This window comes from Lutzomyia longipalpis, chromosome 2 (assembly GCF_024334085.1).
Source record: "Lutzomyia longipalpis isolate SR_M1_2022 chromosome 2, ASM2433408v1".
In the NCBI taxonomy this organism is placed as follows: domain Eukaryota; kingdom Metazoa; phylum Arthropoda; class Insecta; order Diptera; family Psychodidae; genus Lutzomyia; species Lutzomyia longipalpis.
This window is the reverse complement of record NC_074708.1, coordinates 1,569,334-1,594,260: the sequence shown is the minus strand read 5'-3', so window position 1 is coordinate 1,594,260 and position 24,927 is coordinate 1,569,334. Positions and strand designations below refer to the sequence as shown.

Below are 24,927 nucleotides of genomic sequence, written 5' to 3'. Positions count from 1 at the left end.
TACCGGAGAAGAAAGAAAATCGTCAGAGATTCTTTACCTGCGTCGAAGAAGCACACATAGTGCACAGAGTAAAGGTGAAAACGGAAGTTGTAATTCACGCACTATGCACCTCATAACGCACAAGAAGGGCCGTTCCGACACTCAATGAATTTTAATTGGCATACACCAAGTATGAAAAAATTGCGAGAATTTCTTCTCTTCTTTTTTTCATGTAATTATATATTAAAAAAAATAATTTACAATTATTTTTTCTCACGTAATAGTTTTTTTTTTCAACTCGCTCTTCATCTCATGGGTGAGGAGGGTTTGTGTTTTCAAGAAGAAAAAAAAATGACAAAACCTAAATATTCTTTAAAAAAAAAAAAACGTGCGGATGTGACACCAGCTGATGTAAATATATGCGCGGGAGGTAAATATTTAAGGAAAAGATGGGATTGGGGCACGTGAATGTTGTGCATCCAATATCCGGCTCACTTGTGCCCTAAGCGATGAGGTGGCCAACCTGAAGAAAGAAATTTCCGAAGAGAAAGTTGCGTTAACGGCGAAATATTAATGAATGGGGGACATTGCGAATACCACAAAATTCTCTGACATCATCTTTGGGTATTTTTGTCCCGGTAATTATTTATTATTCTTCTATCTATTAAATACCTGCAAATTCTTTACTCTTTTAAAAAAAACTACAGCACTGCAACACTCGTGAGGAATACATGCAGAAGCTTCAGAATATTTTTTTCAAGTTAAATTAGAGGATGTTTCATCAAACCTGTGATTAACTAAAGAATTATTTATTTATAAAGATGAATTTATATTTTTCATTGAAGATTTTAATATGAAAAAATAAATAAACTGAAATATTTTTTTAATCATTTCAGTTTTCTTTCAAAACACATTTCTTGAGACACCCGGTATTCTATCGTGATCGCGCACCTCAACAGCTTTGCGGGAAGGTGGAAAGATGGTAGCTTGAGCCATTCCAGCGCGCGCGCTCAAAGAAAGTCAGTTGCTCGGTGCATTTCACTCGGAGTGGACGTGAGATTTCATATTTATAGGAAGCAAAATCAAAAGGAATTTTCACAGTTTTCCTTCTATCGATTTACATTATAAGTAATATATTTTAGAAGTTTTAACGTTTTGTGCACAAAAAAAGAGAATAAATTCGTGATTTAAAGGAGTGTGAATCCATGGTTAAAATGTTGAAGAAATATTTGGGAATATGACTACAAATTATGTGAAAAATGGTTAGCAGGTGACACAGATTTTGGACTCTACTCGAACCACATTTGGATAAAAATTTCTGTTAATTTGTGTGCGTTTCTCAGTGCTAAATAAAAGTGGCTTTATACCTTTCACAAAAGTGTATAAGACAAGATAAAGTGTGGTACCCCGAAGGAGAAAATGGGCACAAAAGGAAGGAATTTTGAATTCTTCATCGTATATTCAACACTATTAGCACTTCTTGGATTCCCAAAGTTATCCAACGGTTTGTGAAATTCTCTCAAAATGTTCTTATTTATTTTATTATTGAGAAGTATTTTTTTGTGAAAGAGTGAACAGGTGTGATTTCTTGTCCTTTCCATTCCCTATTCCATCATATTCCCTTATTTATTCCCCCAAAAAAGACAAAAAGACTTTTGTGTTATTGCAATGGGTGAATGCACAACATTTGTGGTTTCTTTAAAAAACAAGAAAAGAAAAGAAAAAAACAAGCCGCGGGAACTTAAAAAATGAGTCAAGCGCAGAAAAGGGAAGAAGGAAAAACTAAAATGGAATGGAAAAGAATAAAACACGCGCCAAGAGAAGCATGACACAATTTCATTTACCCATCTTCAATTCACTTTACCTACCTGATCAAATGAGTACACACACAGCACTTGATCACCGTGTAGTGCTTAATCGCGTGCTATTTTCAATTTCTGATGGGTGTGCTGCTGACCAATCGATTTGATACCAAAGAACCGCTAGCACGTCTTTATGTACACACATACCGTCTGTGGGGAGAAATTTGCATTTCTTCAACCAATTTTTGTCAAACAAACCTAACTGTGTGTACACATATTTCCATCTTGGTGAAGTGCCAAGCATATAAGATTAGTTTTGATGGAATTTTCATCTTAAAAAAAAAATATTTATTTAGGTTCTAAATAAGACTTCCCATAATAATTTAACCCGCAAAGTAGACAGATTTTACAGTAATTGTATAGCTAAGAGTGCAAAATGTTGCATGGAAGAAATAACGCAAAATGAAGAAGTTGATGGTACATATATTATGTGTACGTACACATATCAAAATTAGCTACATATGTAGCATAGATATATAGCATAATACATCTATCAAGACTACAAGTTACCATTTCACGATATTGCCATACAAGATGAAACATAAATAATAAGTAACTAATAAGAAGAAGTATAGAAAACCAGATTGTGAAGCATCTCGAAGAAGCGGAAAAATGAAGGCAATGTAAGAAGAGAGCGAAAAACTATATAAATGCTAAAAAATATATATAGTTTAACTGTAACATACACTATTTTAAACTTTGGTAAATCAGTTGCGTTTGTGGTTTATATGTAGCTTTGGTGTCTTGGAGAGCAACAAAAGCTTGCAAGATGAAATGCATTTTTTAAGAATATTTGTTAAAAATTCTTAAGAGGAATGAAAAAGCATTCTTGTTTGGAAAAGCTTTAAAAAATATATTTTTTTAAAGAATTTCAAGGGGTGTTTTGTTTATCTAGCGAATAGTTTCCTTTTTGTTTTTTTTGAGAATATTTCGAATATTCAGAAGATTCGAATCTTTTTATTTAGATAAACAATCCTTGCTGAAAACCAAATGATTTTCTTCAGCTTGAATTTAGTACTTTTTAGGCTAGAATTAAGTACTTTTTTAAGCTAGAATTTATGTAGTAAGTTTTTGAGATAAGTTATGTATTTTTTGGCTTGAATTTAGTAGTTCTTAGCCTTTTGCTCCTCAATCTAAGCCTTTCAAAACTGAAGATTGAATAATTTCTTTCAAAAGAATTTAGTATCTTACTGTTTAAATTTAGTACTTCTTAGGATTGAATTTAGTATTTTTTAGTCTTTCATTGCTCAATCTGAGCCTTTTTTAAGACTAAGAACCAAGAAGTCTTTATCTGCCTAATTTTTAAAAAAATATTTTTTTGAATCGTTTTAATATTTCCGAATATTTTCATTGAGATAAACACTCCTTGAAGATTATTATTTTTACAATTAAAAGCTTTTAACGCTTTTAAACAAATATCTAGATTAGGCAAATTAATTGAAATTTCCACTAAATATAAAATGAAGTATTACTTTTCTTTTAATTAATTTTCTGGAAGGAAAAATATTTCAATGAATTGGGAATTTAAGTGAAATTTCTTAAAAATGCAGCATTTTTTCTCTCTTCCAAACAACTGTACATGAGAAAAATTAAATTATAGATCAATCTTACAATTTCTTGAGTGAATCTCCATGATTTTTTCTCTTTCTTTTACTGTGTCTCTGGGTTTTCATATGGATTTTGCCTTACTTTTACAACATTTTGTGATTTTTGCAACGAAGAAATAAACGTATAATTGAAATGTAAATATATATGTACCTCTGTCTGTACATATGTTGATGTTTGGTGAAAGATGCGGGGAAAAAGAAAAGAAAAAGAAATACCAGAAGAGAGATATAGAGAGAGAAAAAGCACGAATCATTAGTTCCAACTCTTTACCATATTTTCCATGGAAAGTTGCCATTCATGTTCAAATCATTTTACACACAATCTCACAATGCAAGGTACATACATATATAGCGAAGAAAGGCAAAAGCGCGGAAGTTGAATGGCAACACCTTCTTTGGTGGATTTTCTTTAAAGACGCGCAAAAGCTCTAAAAAGAAATTTTAATTTCCACTTTGTGCAGAGACAAAATTTCAAATGAATATGTACATTATGCTATTACAGAGATATGGTTAGTAAGTCATTGAAGATCTTATATTATATAGTACAGAAGTATTGCACAAGATGTATGGCAAAAGAGTTTCTGTTGAAAATGAAATTCACCTGAAGACGCATTTCACCATCCCACCATTGTTAAATTAGTGCGCCGCCATCCGCAAGCTAATAAAGACTACCGGTGAGATGATTTTTTTTTCGGCTGGTAAGCTGTGTGCTCCAGCGATGGGAATAAATTTAGAAAGACACCTTCCTGCCGTATCCGTAAAAGGAAATCAATACCACAGAACTGTTGATGATTCTTAAAACTTGCTCTTGAAAACATTTTATATAACCGTTGCCGTTCCGTTACATTTTCCGTTGTAATAGGCAAAGTCTTGGAAGATTTTCAAGCCAACTTTTTATCTCTCTGTCTTTCTTAGACATTCCATCCACAGTCCTTTATGTTATTTTATTAAGAACCATCTCTTGCCATACGAAGAAAAGAAACTTTAAAGAAAAATTATTGTTTGTCCAGGGAGAAAAAAAAGATGATTGTGATTACGCAATATTGAGAATCAAAACGGCCAGAGAATAGGACATCTGCTCAATGGCTCAATACCTATATACACCCATAAGTGTTTTACCTGCAAAGTGTGAATTGTAAATTAAAGTCAAATTATTGAAATATTTGTCGTGATTTTATGCATGTGAGAAAATTCCATAAATTGCTCTGTTCTTAACCAATAGTACTCTGTTTGGAAAAAATATAAACACGAATAATAATTGGAATAATATATGTATGTATGTATATACCTACCTGAGGTATTGCAAAATAGGCGCTTTTTGATTAATGCTACATGCTTTGCTTGTAGGAAAATTACTAACAATTATATATTTCACAATAAATCTGCATTTGACATAGGTGTTTAGCATAAGTACATAATTCATGATGTCCACCACATGGTGCACCATCAGATATTTTTCGTCAATAGCCCTTTACCTGTATACCTTTGTTCTGGTACCTTTAGTGTGTGTAAATGAGCATTCAGTTGGTGATTTATTAAAAGTTTTATCCTCTTAGCTTGATCAATGTTTTTTTCTTGAAAATCTATTAGGAAATTCTTTTTTATTATTATTTTTATTGCCTCATAATAGTTGAGAAAACCAACATAATACTACATATTACCGGGGGAACTTTTAGCCCATTTCCCTCTTAAAAGAAATCAGTTTGAGTCGAAATAATGGAAAATTTGCATATTAATGTTTTTAGAAATTCAAAATTTTCCTAATTTTGCGAAATTTCAACGTTGTTCAATGAGAATTAATTTAAATTAATTTTCTTTTTAAATTTTCCAGGACAAGCCTGCAGTTTTCCAGGAGCACCAGCCCACAGTTATGTCACATTCTCAGATGAAGCACTATCAAATAGTACTGTAGCCACATACACGTGTGAGCGAGGCTTTGAACTTCTTGGACCAGCACGGCGTGTTTGTATCAATGGGAATTGGGTACCTGAAGGCATTCCATTCTGCGGTATGTATACAAAAATGCATATAAATTTAATTTGAAAGTAGAACCAAACTTTAATCACGAATCAATCAATGAGTTGTAGTTTAGAGGGATCAAGATGTACCAACCTATTCGTTTTTTTTTGTACAATTGGATATGAGAAGAGTATGTCTGGCATACATCCCAAATGCAAGAGAGATGATCACGATTGCATAGAAAATTTACTTTCAATTGAGATAAAGAGAAATCATCCTATTCTTCTTCTGTTTAGTATACGTACAAATTTCCCATCACCCTAGTGAAGAAAAGCTTTGAGAAATTCAGAAAAATTTCAATCGTTTTCTTCTTTTTTTTCCAGTATAATTAATTAATCGTCAATTCACGTTTCCTTCTTCATTAGTCAATATGTCAATTCTTCTTTTCCTGCACTTATATTGTGCATTGATTGCCAAGAAGTTGAGAGGAAGACAAAAATTCCAAGAATCAATGTTGCTACAATAAACTAAATAGAATAAAAAAAAGATTTTTAAATATTTTTTGTTTAAATTCAGCAATAGAAAGAAATTTCGCGCAAGACTTTATACATTCATCAGCATGATGCATGAAAGTTTTACCCAGAAAGTTGGTGGATTGAGAAAAAAGAGAAGAATTTCTCGTAAAACACCTTTTAATTGTTGTGGTTGTTTTTTTTTTCATCTATCTAAGAGATTCTTTCTCGCATTCGAATATATCATGAAATCGTTTTCACCACCTCTCATTGGCGTTAGTTTCATGACCTATTTTTATGATTCCTCGCTTACAATTTTAACGTTGGAATTTTCAATATAAACATCCAGAATGAACATAACTTGAGAGATGAGTATGTATATAGGTATCGTAGATATATGGAATAATAGTGAAAGAATAATAAAAATTTATGTTAAAGGGAACTGACCGTAGCCTTGACCCTTTTCTCAACTGACTGAGTGTTCTCTTCTCCCATCCACTTGATTAGTTCTTCAAGAATTCTTCTTCCAGTTCCATTCCATGACATCATAATGTACGCGCGCGACCCAGCGAAACCTGTTCAAGAAGACTGTCTTCTCGTCACACAGGCCAAATCCGTTACATTCTATAATTTCTATGTATATGTTCTCCTTCTCTCATCTCTTTCAACTTCTTTTACTTGGTGCTTGGTTCATAAAACAACCAGCGACCTACTTCTGCACTCGATCATCGGCAAACGATTAAATTCTTCTTGTATTTTTTTCACATTCCTTTCGTTGTGGTACCCAAAAAAAATTGAAAATATAAATAAATAAAATGATTTTAAAGAATTGAATGATAACGTTCTGAACTAAGACCTTATTCGTGAAGTTTTCTGATAACCAAGAGGAACTGAGAAAATAGGTCAGGTCCTACCAAATTAGATTAAAATTCAATTCATTGATTTCTTTTAGGTGATTTAACTCCACATATTGAAGCATTTACTTATGTGTGAGACAGGTGCGCGTGGCGCTATGCAATTATTTTTTTTTTGTTTACAATTGAAAATCATATGGGCAGTTTAGTGAGGAGGTTCGCCAACTTGCAGCATTTTAACGGTATTCAATGAAGATCTTGAAGATGAAATGCTAAACTCGTGTGCAAAATACCTGCAAAAGCTGCAAATTAATGTCTCTCAGACATTGGTTGAGTCTTCAAGTTCATTTTGGATTGACCTTTGTAGTTAGCCAAAAAATTTAAACTAACTCTCTTGCTTTAAATAGTGATAAAAAAGTTTATTAAACTTGTTTTTATAGAAGGGTTTATGGTGCAATATATTTGCCATTCAACTGACTCATTCGACGAACATGCAAAATCCATGTTCACAAGTTTTTCCTTTTTTTTTATTAAATTTTTGCACCACGATAAGAACACCTTTCGTTGTATTTGCGGAAGTGACATAACATCCGTTAATATGTAGGTAGTTTTTTTTATTCATTCCCTTCCCTAACGTATTAAATTTTTAAATAAAAATTCCTCCAGTTTGCAAGTTTGCACATAGGTGAAGGAGAAAACATTAATATAGAAAAAAAAGGTCTTTATGGGAGCTGCAAATTTGTTGCACAATTTTCCATGTGCAGCGTCGATACAACATATTTTTGCAAAATCATGCGAAGAGTCACGTTTTTTGATAATATTTATGGATTGTGGTGGAAAGAGGTCAAATTGTGGGTGAAGAAATTTCACTATTTACTTCACAGTCTCTTGACGACGATGATGGACAACATAAGATTGCACTTTCTTGCCGTGTGGAGCAACAGACGCGTCCATTGTATTCTTTCGCTTTATTTTTTTTTTTCTACCAAAATACTACATCTACGCTCATGCTGCTCCTTCCCCTTTATTTTTAAATTATTCCATCCACAATGGCATAATATTTAAACTTCTCTCCTACTCTGCATGTTTTATTTTCCTATTCTTATTCAAAATTCATTTAACTTTCCGCATTATTCTGGCTCCCTAAACATCGTTTGCACACCTTCTCTTCTTTTTCAAATACTCTTTGGTCATATTTTGCTGTCATACAATCAACTTACTTTAGTGATGAATTGAAGGAAAGTAAAATATTTTTAAAGTACAATAATTGGCTGTTGAGAGTGCCAGTAGAAAGTGAAAGAATTTGTTAAATTTTTGGAATTTTTCATCAAAGAAAATTTTGAATGGTACAAATTATTATATTATTTTTAGTGCCAGTGTATATTTTTTGAGTATTGAGAATGAACATTTTTTTTTGCAATGAGACAGCTTAATTCAAGAGGGGTGTGGGGGCGGTATATGTACGTAGTATACCTTTAAGTAAAGTACAATTAATTTTATTTTTTATCAGATTAATAAATTATTCTTCAAACGAACGAATTTATACAAATCAAGTAGATTCTTATTGAGAGTTTCATTGCAACATTGCGCAAGAATGGTGCAAGTTTAGCTATATATTTAGAAGAAACATTTCCATATAAGAAAAGCACCTTCTATATACAACACATTCTCAAGATTGCACATTTGTATTACTTTCTCGAAAATTATAACACACAACACTTCTTGACACAGTGAGCTACTTTACCAACGACAAATCATTGTGACTCGCGAGAACAATGCTAATATTGTGTGTTTGTGTAATTTGCAACTTGGCAATGAAGAGTGGTAAAACCAAAACAGATCATATAAAATAGATGGAAGAGAAGAAGTAAATAAAAAAAAGAAGATGTGCGAAAAAAGTGGGAAAGAGTACGTCAAAGTCAAAAAGAATCACTGTTGTGTGAGCATCACGATGAGAATGAAATTTCTTCTGATTCATGATCATCCGTAGGCAGAAGATACGCCGTATATGAATAGTTGAGTGGAGCTTATATATTGCTTCCGTGCACACCATGAAGTAAAGTGATCACTGAGCATAGAAAAAAATGGAATTTGTTTAACACATCGCAAGATTCCTTTATTAGAATTATTCGGTAATAATATCTTTAATGCTCGTTAAGAATATTTGAGCGTTCAATTGCCTTCCTCAATTTCCTTCAACAAGACACATCAACTTCATAACTGTCTTTTCATGGTCTGAAAAGTTTCTTAACGAAATAGAAAGATACGCCAAGAGATGAGGAAAATATAAAAAGTAATTTTTACCTTATTGCATTCTAAAGCTTTAAGTTAGGAGAGACTTGATTTTCACTACACCTCCTACCTGCTATTCTTCACCTGAAGTGCAGCACTTAATCTTTATACTTATTAGGAACATTATGTTATACTTCTTTGGAACCTCTGAGAATGCTTTGAGTCTGTATTAATACGGTTATAGAGCGACATAGAATCTTACTGCAAATGTATCGAAAATTGAATGAAATTGGAGAAATTTTCTTGAGAGCTGCATTAGGGAAAATTGTTTTAATTCTTTTCCACTAAAACTGTATTTTTTTGTGTTACAACACGTTGCACTTGAAGGTGTGCATAATTGCTCTGTACTGATGTAGACTGAAAAGTTCAATTTTTTCTTTAATTTCTTTTCTCATTCCAAAATATCTCATACAAAAATGATTTTGTATTTTTTTATAAAAGGGGTCCATTAAAATGAAAAATGAAAACTATTAATATGTACAAGAAACTTTTCTTTTTAAAATAGAAAAAAATAAATTTTTGTAGCCATAATTGCAATGAAAGAAGCAGTTGGAAATGCAAAAGCAGCCAATGTACACAAGAAAATGCAATAAAAAATAAATCCGCATAATATGATGATAGATTGAGAACATTCTTGATGAAAAACCACATCATTAGCAATTGTAAAGAAAATGCAATTCTATTCGATGCAGTCTATTTGTGCTCCGGTGACACGGTCTGCGTCGTATGTGTGGTAAAATGTTTCTCTCTTTCGTCATTCGCTTTTGATCATTTTCTTCTTATAAGGAGCCACAGAGAAGAATTGGACCATAAAAAAAGAGACAGTTTTTTTTATTACATATGCGAACATAATGTTCTTATATGATTTTTATGCTATTTAGTCCCAAAAATTCTCCATCCTTTTCGCATTAGCAGTGTTATTGAGTGAAAGATTTCAACAAACAAACAAAGTTTCGTAATTGAAAAAATTTATGAAATTAATGAATTTTTAATATTTTAAAGTTTTACTTTATTAATTGAAAAATAAAAATCTTTTTCTTTTCCTTTGCAGTCCTTAACGTAGCAGCTGGTAAAGCCCCAATGCAAATTTCAACCGATGGCTCTGGTATACCACAGAAAGCCATTGATGGTTCAACGTCAGCCTTCTACCAGGCTGACACGTGCTCACTCACGAAGCCCGAACGTTTGCCGTGGTGGTACGTGAATCTCCTAGAGCCATATATGGTTCAACTTGTACGTTTGGATTTTGGAAAATCGTGCTGCGGTAAGTCTCTCTCTATAAATCATTCAATTGATATTCACAATGAGCCTCAAGGCGGTGAAATTGGTTTCCCTTTCTCTGTCTGGAACTTTTTCCATCTTATAAGCTTCAATCTCTCTCTCTCTCGCTCTCCATCGCTCTGCCACGAACTAATCTTTGAATGTTAATTGTATTGAAAGATAAAAAAAAAGTCACACCGTGAAAATGAAATTGATTTCTGGACATTAGCACTATTATTTAGAAAGAAAATTCCTTGAGTTTCTTTCCCATCAAATCTTTTGTATTCAATATATAGCATCTTTGATTAAGATTGAAGATTTTTCAAATCAATCAGACACTTAAGAACCTTTTTCTTCCCACAAATAATTTTCTTTTAAATAAGAAACCTTCCATTTTAAAAATCCAAAAAATCACTTTAAAAAATTAATTAATAAAATACCTTTGAGCACACCTTGAGGTAATAAAAAGAAAACGCCACAAGAAGTATTTTATAAATTTAATTAAAAAAGTATCCCCAAAGTGCAATCATAGGAAAATGAGATGCATTGAGTTATGCAACGTGCAAAAGGGAAAATGTGAAAATTTATTAATTGCACCATCTAAACGCATTTCCGCTTTAAATTGCTGATACTTGCATCACTTATTGGATGTATTTGTGACTCCACAAGAGAGTAAAAGGCAAAGAAACAGAAGGAAATTCTTTTTTTCAGTTAATAATTTATGTTATTGGCAGAGAGATAATGTAGTGAAGAAGTGAAAAGTTTTTATTTCCCAACAATATAAAATTGCTCTTTAGGAGGATTTTTCTTTAAATAAAAAAAAAAACTTCCGAGGAATTCTCTTTAATTTGTTCACACAAAACGTATAGTATGAGAAGAAGTATGTATGTAACTCCGTTGAATGGGAAAATCGGTTTAGAATTTGGTGGTATGTGGAATTGTTGTCTTATATTTTCCACCTCTATTAAGTCTTCAAGTTCCCTCGTTGGGTGTGCTACTACTATATTTTCCCACGCTATGCAAAAACAATTTCGAGATTCAGAGAGTGAATGAGTCTCTTTTTTTTCCTTCTTTAAAGTAATAAAAACCCCATATATACATATAATATGAGTAAACAAAAATAAAATGGGAATGTAATTAGAAGAGAAGTTTTGCGGAGAGATATAAAGGGAAAGTTTAGACAGAGAGAGAGACCAAGCAATGAGGAGAGAATGATACCTTTGAGATTATCTCAATTGGTACCTTTTATTATGCACACACAATCCAAAAAGTGAAAGCGTCACATGGGCTGTCCCCATAGATAGGGAAGGATCATTTAACAAAATTTTTGCGTCAAACACTCAATTTCTGTGAGTTGAAAGTTAATCATTTTTCTTCTTTCTCCGCGCACGTAAAAATTGTCTTGTTGGCAATCTCTGCATATCAAAAAAAAAACTTCCACGAGTGTCGCGCGAATAATTATGTACCACCATAAAGGTGAAAGAAAGAAGAAGGTGCGACATAAAAATGGATGTAATTTGTACTCTACAATTATGCTACGCACTCACCTGAATAAAAAATAAATTTGAGAGACAAAATACTCAAAAAAAATTTTAAAAATCGTTTTTCACGAAGGTAAATTCGTTTCCATCAAGAAGAGATATTCTGTGATCCACCACCAAGTAAGAGACAGGTGCAATTGTATAAAAAAAATAATTTTCCCATACGCCTGGTAGTATATAACTTTTAAATAAATATGCACATCTCCCCACCAAATGATATTTTCTTCTTTAAAATCAAGGAAATTGCAATTTTTCTATTATTGTTTTAGCGCTATTCTTCACCTAATTGTATACTCTACTATCAAAATGGTTAAAGAGTTGGGTGTAGGTAGAAAGTATACATAGGTATGCACAATAGAAGGAAGAAAATCCAGGAAATTTGTATTTTATGTTCACTTTTCATATTTAATGTGAGATATTAAGATGCTAAGATTAACCCATACCTATGTTAATATACATATTTGATTGATTATTTACAAGAAAAAGAAAATTGTATGCGTGGGAGTCAGGGAAAATGGGCAATAAATTAGGAGAAATATTTAAATTACTTTTTCTCTTCTTTTTTTTTCTGAACAGAAAATTATTTCTAGACCTAATATTCATTTTAAAATTTTTCCCTTTATTGGGAAATGGTAGTTTGTAATTTTTCCATTCGCGCATTGAGATCAATTTATGTATAGATATTAATCGGTTGAAGAAATAATGTCTCATGCATAATTTTTTTTACTTTCTCTCCCCTGAAAATTGCACAATTTAAAATATTTTAACATTCTTTTTTTCTTTAAATAAATTTTGCAAAAACTGTCACTAATTTTATTTACATTTGGAGCATAATGTTGGAAATTTTTGGGGAGATATAAATTTGTCTCGTAAGTTGCAGTAAAATCACTGAATTGTTGATATCATGAGCAAACATATTAGCAATAATATTCGCATATCAAATTGATGATTTACTTTTATTCTTTCTCTCTCTCTCGATGAGATTACGTTTTTCGAAGGGGAGTTTCCAAGTAGGAAAAATTACTGAATATACGTTTTATTGCGTTATTTTACGTGTAAACGACAACAAAAACCAACAATGTAGCAATTTCACTCTGCTGCATGCACTTGGCTTTTGAGTGTGATTTACCAAAAGAAATTATGCAATTTCTTCTTTCATCAATGGATAACGGGGTGTGTTTCGTCTTTGCATAAATGCAAAGTTGAGAGAATTGAAAGGAGAAGACGCGGAGATGGACTTTATAATTATTTGACTTATGGAACTTTATGCACCTTCCCAAAATTAATGATTTCTTTACTTTTCTTTTGCAGGTAACAATAAACCCGCCACAATTGTAGTTCGTGTGGGTAATAATCGTCCAGACCTTGGGACGAATCCTATTTGCAATCGCTTCACAGGTGTCTTGGAAGAGGGTCAACCGCTCTTCCTGCCCTGCAACCCACCCATGCCAGGTGCATTTGTATCTGTGCACCTAGAAGTTGGGGTACCGAGTGCACTGTCAATTTGTGAAGCATTTGTGTACACAGATCAAGCATTGCCCATTGAGAGGTGTCCTGTATTCAGGGATCAACCACCTGGAGCATCTGCCTCCTACAATGGCAAATGCTACGTCTTCTACAATCGACAACCACTGAATTTCCGTGAAGCTTTGGCTTTTTGTCGCGCCCGAGGAGGGACTCTCATTAATGAGAGCAATCCCGCTCTGCAGGGCTTCATTAGTTGGGAATTGTGGCGAAGGCATCGAAGTGATGCATCATCGCAATATTGGATGGGAGCTGTGAGAGATGCTAAAGATCGCAATACGTGGAAATGGTTGGGCGGAGAAGAAGTAACTGTGTCATTTTGGAATCTTCCCGGAGGCAATGAAGACTGTGCTAGGTATGTACCTATTATTTTATTTTTAAAAACCTAATTTATGTTATTTATAAAACTAAAAATATATTTTCTTATTAGATACGACGGGTCTAAAGGATGGCTCTGGAGCGATACCAATTGCAATACCCCGCTGAATTTTATTTGTCAACATCAACCAAAGGCATGTGGACGTCCTGAGCAACCTCCTAATTCCACAATGCTAGCAGATAGGGGATTTGAAGTGGGGGCAACGGTGGATTATGCCTGCGATGAAGGTCACTTATTGGTGGGTCCAGCAAGTCGTACGTGCCTCGAAACGGGATTCTACAATGAATTTCCACCTGTATGCAAGTACATAGAGTGCGGCCTGCCTGCATCCATATCTCACGGTACCTATGAGCTCATCAATGGAACCGTAGGCTACCTCAGCAATGTGATTTATCAGTGCTCTGAGGGTTTTGAGCTTGTTGGCAGAGCCCTCCTAACATGTGATATTGATGAACGATGGAATGGTCCACCACCACGATGTGAACGCATTGAATGCGACGTCCTCCCTACTTCACACAACAATGCCAAATTCGTTGCACTCAATGGTACCTTCTATGGTGCTCGTGCTGATGTAGTGTGTCCACGGGGATACCGCATAGAAGGTGTGCAACAGCTCACATGCCTATCAAATGGGCAGTGGAGTCATCCTCTTCCATCATGTGTTCGCGATGAAGTACTAATTACAACACTACCTCCACCAACGAACTACCGTACGCGTCAACCGTCGAGCTCAAGGCGTCCCTCGAGACCATCTTCGCGCTTCACGAGCACCTTTGCCCCACCAACGGCTACACCTGCTGTGACTATTATCACAGAGCGTATTGTTGAGGAGGATAATGAGATTGCTGTGCCCGGTACGGTGCGAGAGGAAACAATACCCAGGCGTACCCTACGACCCAGCAATGGTCATGCTGCACCCGAGACAACATCACCAGCTCCACCAAAAGTAATACCATTGGATTACTCAACTACAAGGAATCCCCAGCTAATCATTAATGCGGCGCATCCACAAGATAATCAGATTGCTGGTAGTGTCAATATCAGGTAAGAAAAAATCTTTTTTTTTTGGGTATTTATTTACTATGTTGTTGAGCAAAGTAAATAGGAAGTATAAATATTCATGAGAATGTTTAATTTTTCTTTGACTCTTTTAATCAATAAATAATTAAATATTTGTGAACAATCTTAAGGCATGTAGGTAAACGTATTTTCTAAATTATTCAAGTTTAGTGTTGGTTTAGTCAGTTTTCAAGTCCTTATAAGAGTGATTCAACAAATAAATAAGCATAAATTAGGTATTTAACATGACAAAACAACATAAAATTCAACATTTCAGTGAATAATTAATTTATTATTATTATTGATTTCATTGCAAGTAATTCGTGTTTATTTTGACCAATACCTTACTCGCCTTACTCTTTTTCTATGCATTATAGTCAAAAGTTTCATATAAAGACGATTTCCTCATTGAATGCGGGTCAAAAATCTTGCGCAAGAGGTAATTGATGAAGAAATTGCATTTTCATCATCTTCCGCTTCTGATTATCGCCCAGACACTTGACACGCAATGGTGAACTCGGAAGAAGTGAATTACGAGTTAGCAAATTGGTGTTGTGGTTGGTATAAAGAAATAATCTTCAGCTGAGTTTGTAATGCTTCAGAAAATTATTCATTATTTCGAAAAGTGAGGAAAGGTGCTTTAATGATTATTGAGAAAAAAAAAGAATTTTAACAAGAAATTTTTACGCGTTACAATTTCAACAAGAATCAATAAATCAACGTTGATTTATCTTAATTCTTTTTTGAAATATGATCTCAAGAAAAATGGTCTATATAATTCTTTGAGAAGAGGCTCTTATACAATTTTCTTCGTAAATCTCTTGTATTTGTTATTTCACATAAAATTTTACTTCCTGCCTTTTTTTGATAATAATTACATTTTATTATGAATATGTATATTTTATGAAAATGCATTTTCCTAGTTCTTTTGTTACTGCCAATTCACATAGTTTAACCATAGGTACCTACACTACATATAAAACCGTTGAATCACTGCGAGAAGAATGTTTCTATTAAATGAGGAATTCCCACAAAAAGGCATTTTCTTTCCTCTGCACAGTGTGTGACTTACAATTAAATAGCGCGTGTCATTAAATAACAATTAAATGGCACCACTTTTTGATCATGAAGAGTGCGCACACCGATGAATCGGTGTCGCGCGCAGTATTTGAGAGAGCGTGCAAGAAAATATAATACGATCAAGCAAAAGAAAAGAGGAAGAATGTCTAAAGAGTTTCTTGGCAATGTACCTTCATTGTGTCTTTTTCCCTTCTTTGCAGAAATGATCAATCGCCCAATGTTAACGTGCCACTACCCGTGGAGAATGATCAACGAGAGACACATAGTGCAAAATTGAATCTTGGAGCAATTGTTGCACTCGGTGCCTTCGGTGGATTTGTCTTCTTGGCGGCCGTTATCACAACAATTGTTATTCTTGTGCGGAGGTACGTTAAGTGGCGTCAAACATACCTTATTAGAGATGATAACTTTGTCCATCGCATTAAACTGAGAAATTGAGACACATCTACTACACACTTACTCCTCGACTCGCTCCCATTTGTAATACGGTTTTCGGTTGCATCTCTACCAAAAAAATCTTTATTTTTTTCTTCTTTTTTTTTAAGCACCTTTCACTATTGTCACCTGCATGTTTTTTTTCTCTATCTTTTTTTGCATGATAAATTTGTAAAAATTGTTATGAAAGATTAGTTAATTTTAGACTTGAAATTAAGCATGGAGCATCGTATTTATTTTATTTATTATTCTATGTATACTGTGGAAGAAATTTAAATAGATCCGATCAGTTCTTACTTGATTTTGGTCAGTTTTTCGTCATTTTTGAGATTTTTGCCAAAAACTGTCCCATAATCAAAATTCTGTGGATTATTTAAAACTTATTCTAATATAAAACGATGTAGGATAAACTTTTTACTTAATTTTGGTTCAGGTTTCCTAATTCTCTGACCAAAATCAAACAAAACCTCACCGGACCAATTTAAATTTCGTCCACTATAGTCACATTTTGTAAATTATGCATAAACACCAATATGTAGCTGTAAATATATATTTTAGTACCTATCCATTACGAACCATAATGTAGAATAATATCAAGATAAATATATATTTTGAATGAATCGCAAAGAAGTATACCCACTGCTAAAAAAAAGTCTTTAATAAAGTTCAGGAATTTTTATTTATTAGAAATTCTCCTGAACTTATGAAAACTTAATGATATTGTGAACCTCTTTTTTTTTTATTTTGAATTTTTATTTATTATGGTAAAAAAAATTTTAGTAGGTATACTTTCTTTGAAAAAAAATCAAAAAAAAGCTTTACAAAAAATTGATGTAATAATCTTACCAAGAATTGTTTTATTTTTTTTTTCTTGAAAATATTTTGTAAAATAAAGTTTTTTTTAATAGCACATACAATAAATTACCATCGAGGACAGAGGACGAGTGAAATGATATTAAAAAAGAAATACAAAATGATTCTTTTGCTCGTTTGTAAAATGTAATTTTTAGTTAGAAGTTAAAGTATTTTCAGAGACAAATACAAGATGTTTTATCAACTGTGAGGGCACACAAATGGTCATTTGAAAGTCTATTATAAAGCAAAAATCACTAAGACAGATTTTTTCTTTACTTCCCACATAAAAAAAAATCCCCCCAAAGGACTCCCATTTCCTTCACAATTACCACCACCTGGAAAAAATCAAGTCCTTGCCAAGTCTCCCATGGGAAAGTTATTTAATTGCTTGTGGAAGCACCCATTAAATTGTTTGGTTGTTTTAGAACATTTATCATACGGAGTAAAAACAATCAGAGTTGGAAATGTGATAAAGAAAAGATTTTTATTTCTTTTGTTGTTAACAATTAGTGCCAATTGAGAATTTTTTATTCATTCTAAAGATTCCAAGTGTTTGGAACTGTTGACAGTGTTTATTTGATATTTAAAAATAAATAAAAAGTTTTTTTCTATTTTAATTTTGTAGTTTTAATTCGTTCAAATGTTTTATTTTCCAACTCTGATAAAAGTTAAGATATTTCTTGTAATTTGTTTAAGCAAAATTACACGGGGGTACAGGAAATAAAATTCAAACAGAACACTTCATCATCATCATTCTAGCCAAGACAAGAAAATTTTGAATTCAACAAGACACGCGTGTTGTAAATGCCTTCATTGGTTTTTTTTGTTGTTGAACAATATGAAAATTAATCGAAATTCATCCCACCCCATAGCACCGATCCACTGAGTGGTCAGCCATCCTCATCCTCTAATTGGGGGCGATCGCGAGACGGGAAGCACCATCGTGATCAAATGCCATCGCGATGGTATACGGTGTTAGCATTGCCATTTCCGGATCAGAGACTTGGCAGACGTGATATTAATACATTTGGCCGTGGCATTTATACATCGAGGGCGGGATTCTTTAGTAATCCTTCCCTATGACCACAAAACCACGTGTGTGATGCCCACACGTGTGAGCTCTGTAATTCGTGGTAGTTTTCATTTGATTTTTTTTCTACTGTGTAGCTTATCGATTTAATAAGTACAAAAAATCGTGCCATTTACCCGCACATGATCTCCCACACATATTTTTGGTCGTTATATTAACAAACCTCAAATATAAAAAAAAAATCTCTGTCTTGGATGCCATCAAATCACCAGAGTCCTCACTCCAGTGTAAGCATCATGTTTTTCATTTATTTCTTTAATTCGCAAATTCATACAAAAAGATGCACAAGATCACCTAAAAATCAATTTGTGCATTCATTTAAAAATATTTAATGCAAAAATCATTGTCATTCATTTGGTTGTTCATTCATCACCACAGGTTAATGGTTTTGACAATAATTTACTAATTTGAGAATCACTGCAAAATGTAGATTTAAGGAGAAATCTGTGCCTAATTTATTTTATTTCCTTAGAAATAAATATTTTGTATTTTGAACTTGCTGACAAGGGCACGTTACATTTTGAGCAGAACAAATGGAGTTGAGCCAAGGGTTGTTTAGCTAAATGAAATTATTCGGATCTTCGAAAATATTTGGTTTATTATCCAATTTTCTCATGATTCGCCAAAGAAATCAAAATATTCATTTTTAGTTTTAAAAGCATAAAAATATAAAAACGCGCGATCTGACCTTTAGAAAATACTCTTTTATTACTTCTGCGACGTTTCGGAGCTTTATTTCCCCTTCCTCAGGCATTAATAATTGAGGGTATTTTTGTCAAATTAATTTTCACTTTCTAAAGCTCCGAAACGTCGCAGAAGTAATAAAAGAGTATTTTCTAAAGGTCAGATCCCGCGTTTTGACTCCCACAACATTTGTAAATTGACCAAATCTCCAACATTGCATAAAAATATACTTAATTTAAGCCCCAAAAAGGTGTAAATGCAAGCAGAAAAGTAGTCAATTTAAGCTTAAAAATGAGTAATTTCAAGTCGAGAAATGATTAACTTCAAGCCGAAAAATATTATTTGGCTTTCAGTCGTAAAAAGACACAGATTTAGGAATAGAATCTAAAAAATATTTAAGTCAAACCCAAAAGTGATTAAATTCGAGTTCAAAAAGGACTAAATTCAACCCTAAAAGTGCTAAATTCATTTTCCGGTTTCGAATTATTCGATTTTTAGTAAGAGATGCTTGAATGAAAATATTCAGAGCTTCTGAAATATTTGGATTATTCGCCAGGAAACCAAAATATTCGACAGATCAACCACCCTTGACTTCAGCATTTTAGGGAAGTTTCTTAGAAAGATAAGATGAAATTGCGTCAAATAATTGATCCAGAGTTTCGATAGAAATCAAGGGTTATTAATCTGATTCAAATGATTCTGATCTTCTGAAATATTCGATATATTTACTAATATTTGCATGATTCGCCTAAGAAATCAAAATATTAGTTTTACGTCTCAAAATGGTTCAGATTGAGGAGCACAAGCTAAAAATAAATTAATTAGCCGAAAAAATTATATTTAGTTTGTAGTCCTAAAAAGACAAAGATTGTGGAATAAGAGGTTTAAAAAATGTTTAATTAAAGTCTTAAAATGGCTAAATTTAGTAAAATAAAAACCTAAATATTCTGCAAAAAAACACTCCTTGAAAGAAATGTATTAAAATAAATTAATTTAAAGTTAGTTTTTTTTAGTAAAAGCTCTCTTATCCCTTTTAAGAAACTTTCCTTAAAAGTTGAAACCTATGCAATCTGGACGAAATGTAACGTGCCCTTGTGAGAATACGACTTTAGCTCAATTAGGGAATGATTAATTATTGTCATGATTTTTTTGGCTTTTATTTCCACGTCATTTTGTTATATCATTAATTTTCTTTGTATTAAAATTAAATATTCAGTGAATTTTTGACAATTTTTTGCCAATTAGCGTTTCCTATTATTTGTCATTTTCAACACAAATGTGTTATTTATTATGAGAGAATTATTAATTACCTAAAATTAAGATAAATTGGACATCATTTTATTCACATAAACATATTAATATTTTAAAATTCGAATTAATCATATAAATGTAGACAAAATGTGACGAATAGAAAAAAATCAAACAAGCAAAATATTTAGCTGATTGCGCTGCGCTGATAGGTATCCTGGTCAATAATATTCTGAGTATTACCACCTTTATCAAGATATTCAAATAAAAGTTCATTGCGCTAATTAATAATGAAATCATGAATCTAAATCTCATTATGGCAAAAGAAATTATTCTTAAGAGCAAATCTTCAGTAAATGGTAATTTTTTTTTACTGATCTACGCAATACTTTTTTTTTCCTTCTTTAATTCCCCATCAACGGTACAAGATATTTTTCATTCTCAATTTAATTGCTATTTTACCTTTTTCTTCTCATTTTTTTTGCGTGTTATTCATTGTATTTGTGTGGTTGTGTGATGTACCTAAATGTATAAGAAAAAGAAATTGATTTCGCTGTAAATAATTGTTGGTGATGAGATATGTTTTTCCTGTATTCTTCCCCCATTCTTCTTTTTTTCTGCATACAGAAATCGGACCACTCAGCATTACAGGCATCGAGCATCACCCGATTGTAACACAGTGGCTTCCTTTGACTCATCCAGCTCTGAATCGAGAAATGGTCTCAACAGGTAATTTCTTAATATATTTTCTTCTCTTTTTTAAAGTGTTTTATATATAATAATTTTTTTTCTTCATTAAAGAAGATTGTGAATAGTTTCTATGACACATACAAGTAACGTTCTCCCCCCCCCCACTTAATGGTTAAGAGAGAATTTAATAAGAATGTTTCCATGGAGTTATGTTGGGGCATTCTCCCTCCCCTTGGCTTTCTTATATACCCCAATATATATAAATATAAAAATCCTAATCAACGAGGAGAATGTTGTGTTTATTATCCTGCAAGGAAACCCCCTCTATCTGCTTTCTAACTAATTATTTATAACATTAAGATGAAATAATTTGAAATAATTAAAAAACATCGATAAAAGGTTTATTTGTTTTATTTCTTTCTTTTGCAGATATTACAGGCAAGCTTGGGAGAATCTCCATGAGTCTGCATCGAAGAATGGCAACCATAGTCCCCTCAGACGGAAAGAAACTCTCGATCAGCAACACATTAGCCGTTCTCGGGACAATCTCAATCGTTCACGGGATAATCTGGAGCGTGTAACACGTGATCTCGATCGTGCTCGTGACTTTGGGCGCGACAGCCTTGGGCTTCGCGATGGATCGGAGATGGTAGTGTCGGATGTATGTGTAAAGGGTGAGAAGAAGCGTCATCACCATCATCATCACAAGAGCAGTCATCGTGGTGGGGAATTCCGGGATCCGCATCTCGTGGCAAATGGACGACGGGAGCACCGTCACAATAACGGGTACTGACCCACGATGGTTATCACCGTGAGTCTGGATGATGAGTGTCAAAAACGCTGCGGTCAATGGAGGATCCCCATCTAATACACATTACCCCAAAAATCACAAACAACCCCCCCACCCCACCCTCTTCTACGTAAAATCTTTTGCGAATTAAGGGGGGTCTCTTGCGAAAACTGTTAGAATTTACCAAGGCCCTCTCAAAAGCCTTAAGAGTCGATTCACTGACATGAATCCCCAAAAAAGTTGAATCTTTTCCGACTCTTTGGCATGAGTCTGAAAGAGCCTGCATGAGTCTAAAGAAAACCTCATGAGTCTCGCTTGAACTCGGTTGAATCCGATGAATATAGAGCAAATTTCGCATAGAGTCGAATCTATTTGAGCCTTAAAAGTCTCTTGCCGTCGATCTCTGATTTTTTGTATTTTTAACCCTTTCGTGACAGACCTTTGTTTATTTATTTGCCTATAAATTTCGTATTTCTTTTTTTTTATTTTTTTTCAAGCCCCAAGAGACTTTTAAAATTATTTTTATAAAAAATTTTTTTAATTAAAAATCTTAATATTAAAGCTGAAAAGTTTGTTTGTTTGTGGCACATGAACTCCTCCGAAACGACTGTGCCGATCATGATAGAATTAAAAAAAATTAAAAATAATTTTTTTTTCCGCGTTTTTACCTGCTGAAGGATCAAATAACATTTTTTTTCAATTTTAAAAATTTGTTGGGGTACTCTATATTTCGTCCTTATAATTATACATTTAAATGGAATATGTTCACACGTGATTAGGGGCTCGGGTTGACAAGTCTATATAATAAAGAAAGGATTTCACATCTCCACATCTATGCATTCCTATATCGTTGGCCCGATTGTGATAAAATTTGGTACAGAGGCTATACATAATCACCAGAAAAAAAACTACTTAAAAAAAAGGGGAAAAGCCCTTAGTCTACCTGCTGTGTTAACTTTGTTAATGAGGGTACCATAACGGTAATTGTTATTTGAATTAGCATTCTAGATCCTTCTAGAAATTAGTATATAATGCTGAAATGTTTGCTTGTGGCAAGTGAACCACTCCGAAACGGCTGAGTCGATCCAGAAGAAATTTGGTATGGAAGGAGAGGGGTATAATACGAGTTACAAGCACTATTCCTATGACATTCTGACCCTTTCATAACGCTCCCGCATAGAAATTGCTTTTTTCCCTGAAGGGGGGCTTTGGAGGGGGGATGAGTATGGCCATTTGAAACCACCTGATATAAGGAGTCTCTGTACCAAATTTCATCGCGATCGGATCAACGGTGTAGAAATGCATAGCTGAACAGACACGAAATCCTTTCTTTATTATATAGATTTAGAAAGATCTAGAATGCTAATCAATAAGTAGGATTAGGTAATTATTTTCTTTTAAATAAATAACAATTACCGTTATGGTACCCTCATTAACAAAGTTAACACAGCAGGTAGACTAAGGGCTTTTCCCCTTTTTTTTAAGTAGTTTTTTTTCTGGTGATTATGTATAGCCTCTGTACCAAATTTTATCACAATCGGGCCAACGATATAGGAATGCATAGCTGAACAGTAACGGAAACCTTTTTTTATTATATAGGTAGATTTATAATTTTTAAAAGTCTAATACTTTTTGGGCTGTCTAGATATAGAAATGACTTCCGACATGGAAAGTATAAAAAAAGAAGTCTCATATTTTACAAAAAAAATTTTTTTTTCAAACTGGCACACCGCATTTGAGAAAAGCATTGAAAAATATTTTTGAAAAAATTTAAAAAAGGTGCTTTGGCTTCAAAATAATTTAATTGTTCTTTTAAATTTCCAAAAAAAAAACGCTTTGATTAAATTAATATATTACAAATTATCTAACGAAATATCTGTATTGATGTTCAATAATATTCACATCACAGAAAAATGCCCTTACAGGGTTAATTATGGTAAAACATTTGAGCCTCTGAGCATAGAAAGAGCATTAAAAGCCCTGCTGAAGCTCGAGTGAGTCTGAAAATTTTACCATGAGCCTGAAATTTTTGCAGTGAATCTGTGCGAGTCTTGTGTGAGTCTCAATATTTTGTGTGAATCTTATGAAAAATCACTGAGTCTCTTGAAATTTCTGCAGTGAATCGACTTTTAAGGCTTTTGAGAAGGCCTGGGAATTTACACATTATTAATATTGTCATTTTTTGGGGGTATTTCTTAAACATGGTTTTCCGATGTTGGTTACATTTGAAGCTTAATTATTGAAGTGTAAGAAAATCACTTTTCGCCATTTTAAGTGCGACGCCATCTTGCGATTTTCCGACTTTTCCACAGAACTGCCCTAAAACACAAAGGTAGGTTTTTCTCAGGATCTACTGGATGGATTTTGATGGGGTAAAAAGCAAATGAAAGAGGAAGAATTAGCGAAGAATGTACCGGAACAGATTTTAGAATTTCGGCTCAGAAGTTGAGAAAAGTCAATAAGAATAATTATCTATTTTTCTCAACTTCTGAGCCGAAATTCTAAAATCTGTTCCGGTACATTCTTCGCTAATTCTTCCTCTTTCATTTGCTTTTTACCCCATCAAAATCCATCCAGTAGATCCTGAGAAAAACCTACCTTTGTGTTTTGAGAAAAATCACAAGATGGCGTCGTATATAAGATGGCGGAAAGTGATTTTCTTACTCTTCAATAATAAGCTTGTAAATGTGATCAACATTGGAAAACCAGGTTTAAGAAAACCCCAAAAAAAAAACATTTAATTTCACCAGCTCTCAAAAGAGACCACCCTTAATAGAATTTCAATCAACACTGAGGGATTGTTTCCCAGACTACACGTGGTCGATAACCAAATTGAGAGATCGAGGCTGATTGATTTTTCTTCTTCCCCACACCCTTAACCTTTCAACGACCCCTCCCCACTCATTTCTTTCTGAAACACTCCTTCAGTGTAATTTTTTTTTATCATTCTTTCACCAACAAATTATGAACTTCTTAGCCTTTCTTTGAGAGAACATACCCAATAAAAAAATTGAGGGAATATCTAACTGATTAAAAATATAGTTTTTCAGACAAAAAAAAAAAAGGTTTTCTTTTATAAATTTCATTTTACAACAAAGTCTTTCAATGTTATCCCTGTGGAGAAAAATTCCAAGGGGGAAAAGGCTGACAAATTCATAGTTTTCGCATCATTGCTAGTAATAACATTTTCTTTCCCTTTCTTCACACGCCTCACCCTCTACAGAGTG

General features: G+C 33.3%; 1 protein-coding gene across 2 annotated transcripts; it reads left to right on the top strand.

Moving 5' to 3' along the window:
• The first annotated feature begins 973 nt into the window (after nucleotides 1-973).
• Nucleotides 974-21,796, top strand: LOC129788508 (uncharacterized). Of its 2 annotated transcripts, XM_055824637.1 has the most exons (8): nucleotides 974-1,483; nucleotides 5,280-5,456; nucleotides 10,117-10,329; nucleotides 13,178-13,745; nucleotides 13,821-14,813; nucleotides 16,109-16,273; nucleotides 20,848-20,949; nucleotides 21,340-21,796. In XM_055824637.1, the coding sequence occupies exons 1-8, from the start codon at nucleotides 1,399-1,401 to the stop codon at nucleotides 21,701-21,703; spliced, it is 2,667 nt and encodes an 888-aa protein (XP_055680612.1). In that variant the 5' UTR covers nucleotides 974-1,398; the 3' UTR covers nucleotides 21,704-21,796. The 2 variants fall into 2 exon arrangements, with proteins under 2 accessions (XP_055680612.1, XP_055680613.1); XM_055824638.1 differs by lacking the exon at nucleotides 20,848-20,949 and having other exon boundaries at nucleotides 1,022-1,483.
• Nucleotides 21,797-24,927: the final 3,131 nt, after the last annotated feature.

Coding starts and splice junctions, on each gene's coding strand:
- LOC129788508 (XM_055824637.1), top strand. CDS start 1,399: ATGGGCACAAAAGGAAGGAATTTTGAATTCTTCATCGTATATTCAACA. Junction 1,484..5,279: donor ATTCCCAAAGTTATCCAACG/GTTTGTGAAATT, acceptor TAAATTTTCCAG/GACAAGCCTGCAGTTTTCCA. Junction 13,746..13,820: donor GGCAATGAAGACTGTGCTAG/GTATGTACCTAT, acceptor TTTTCTTATTAG/ATACGACGGGTCTAAAGGAT.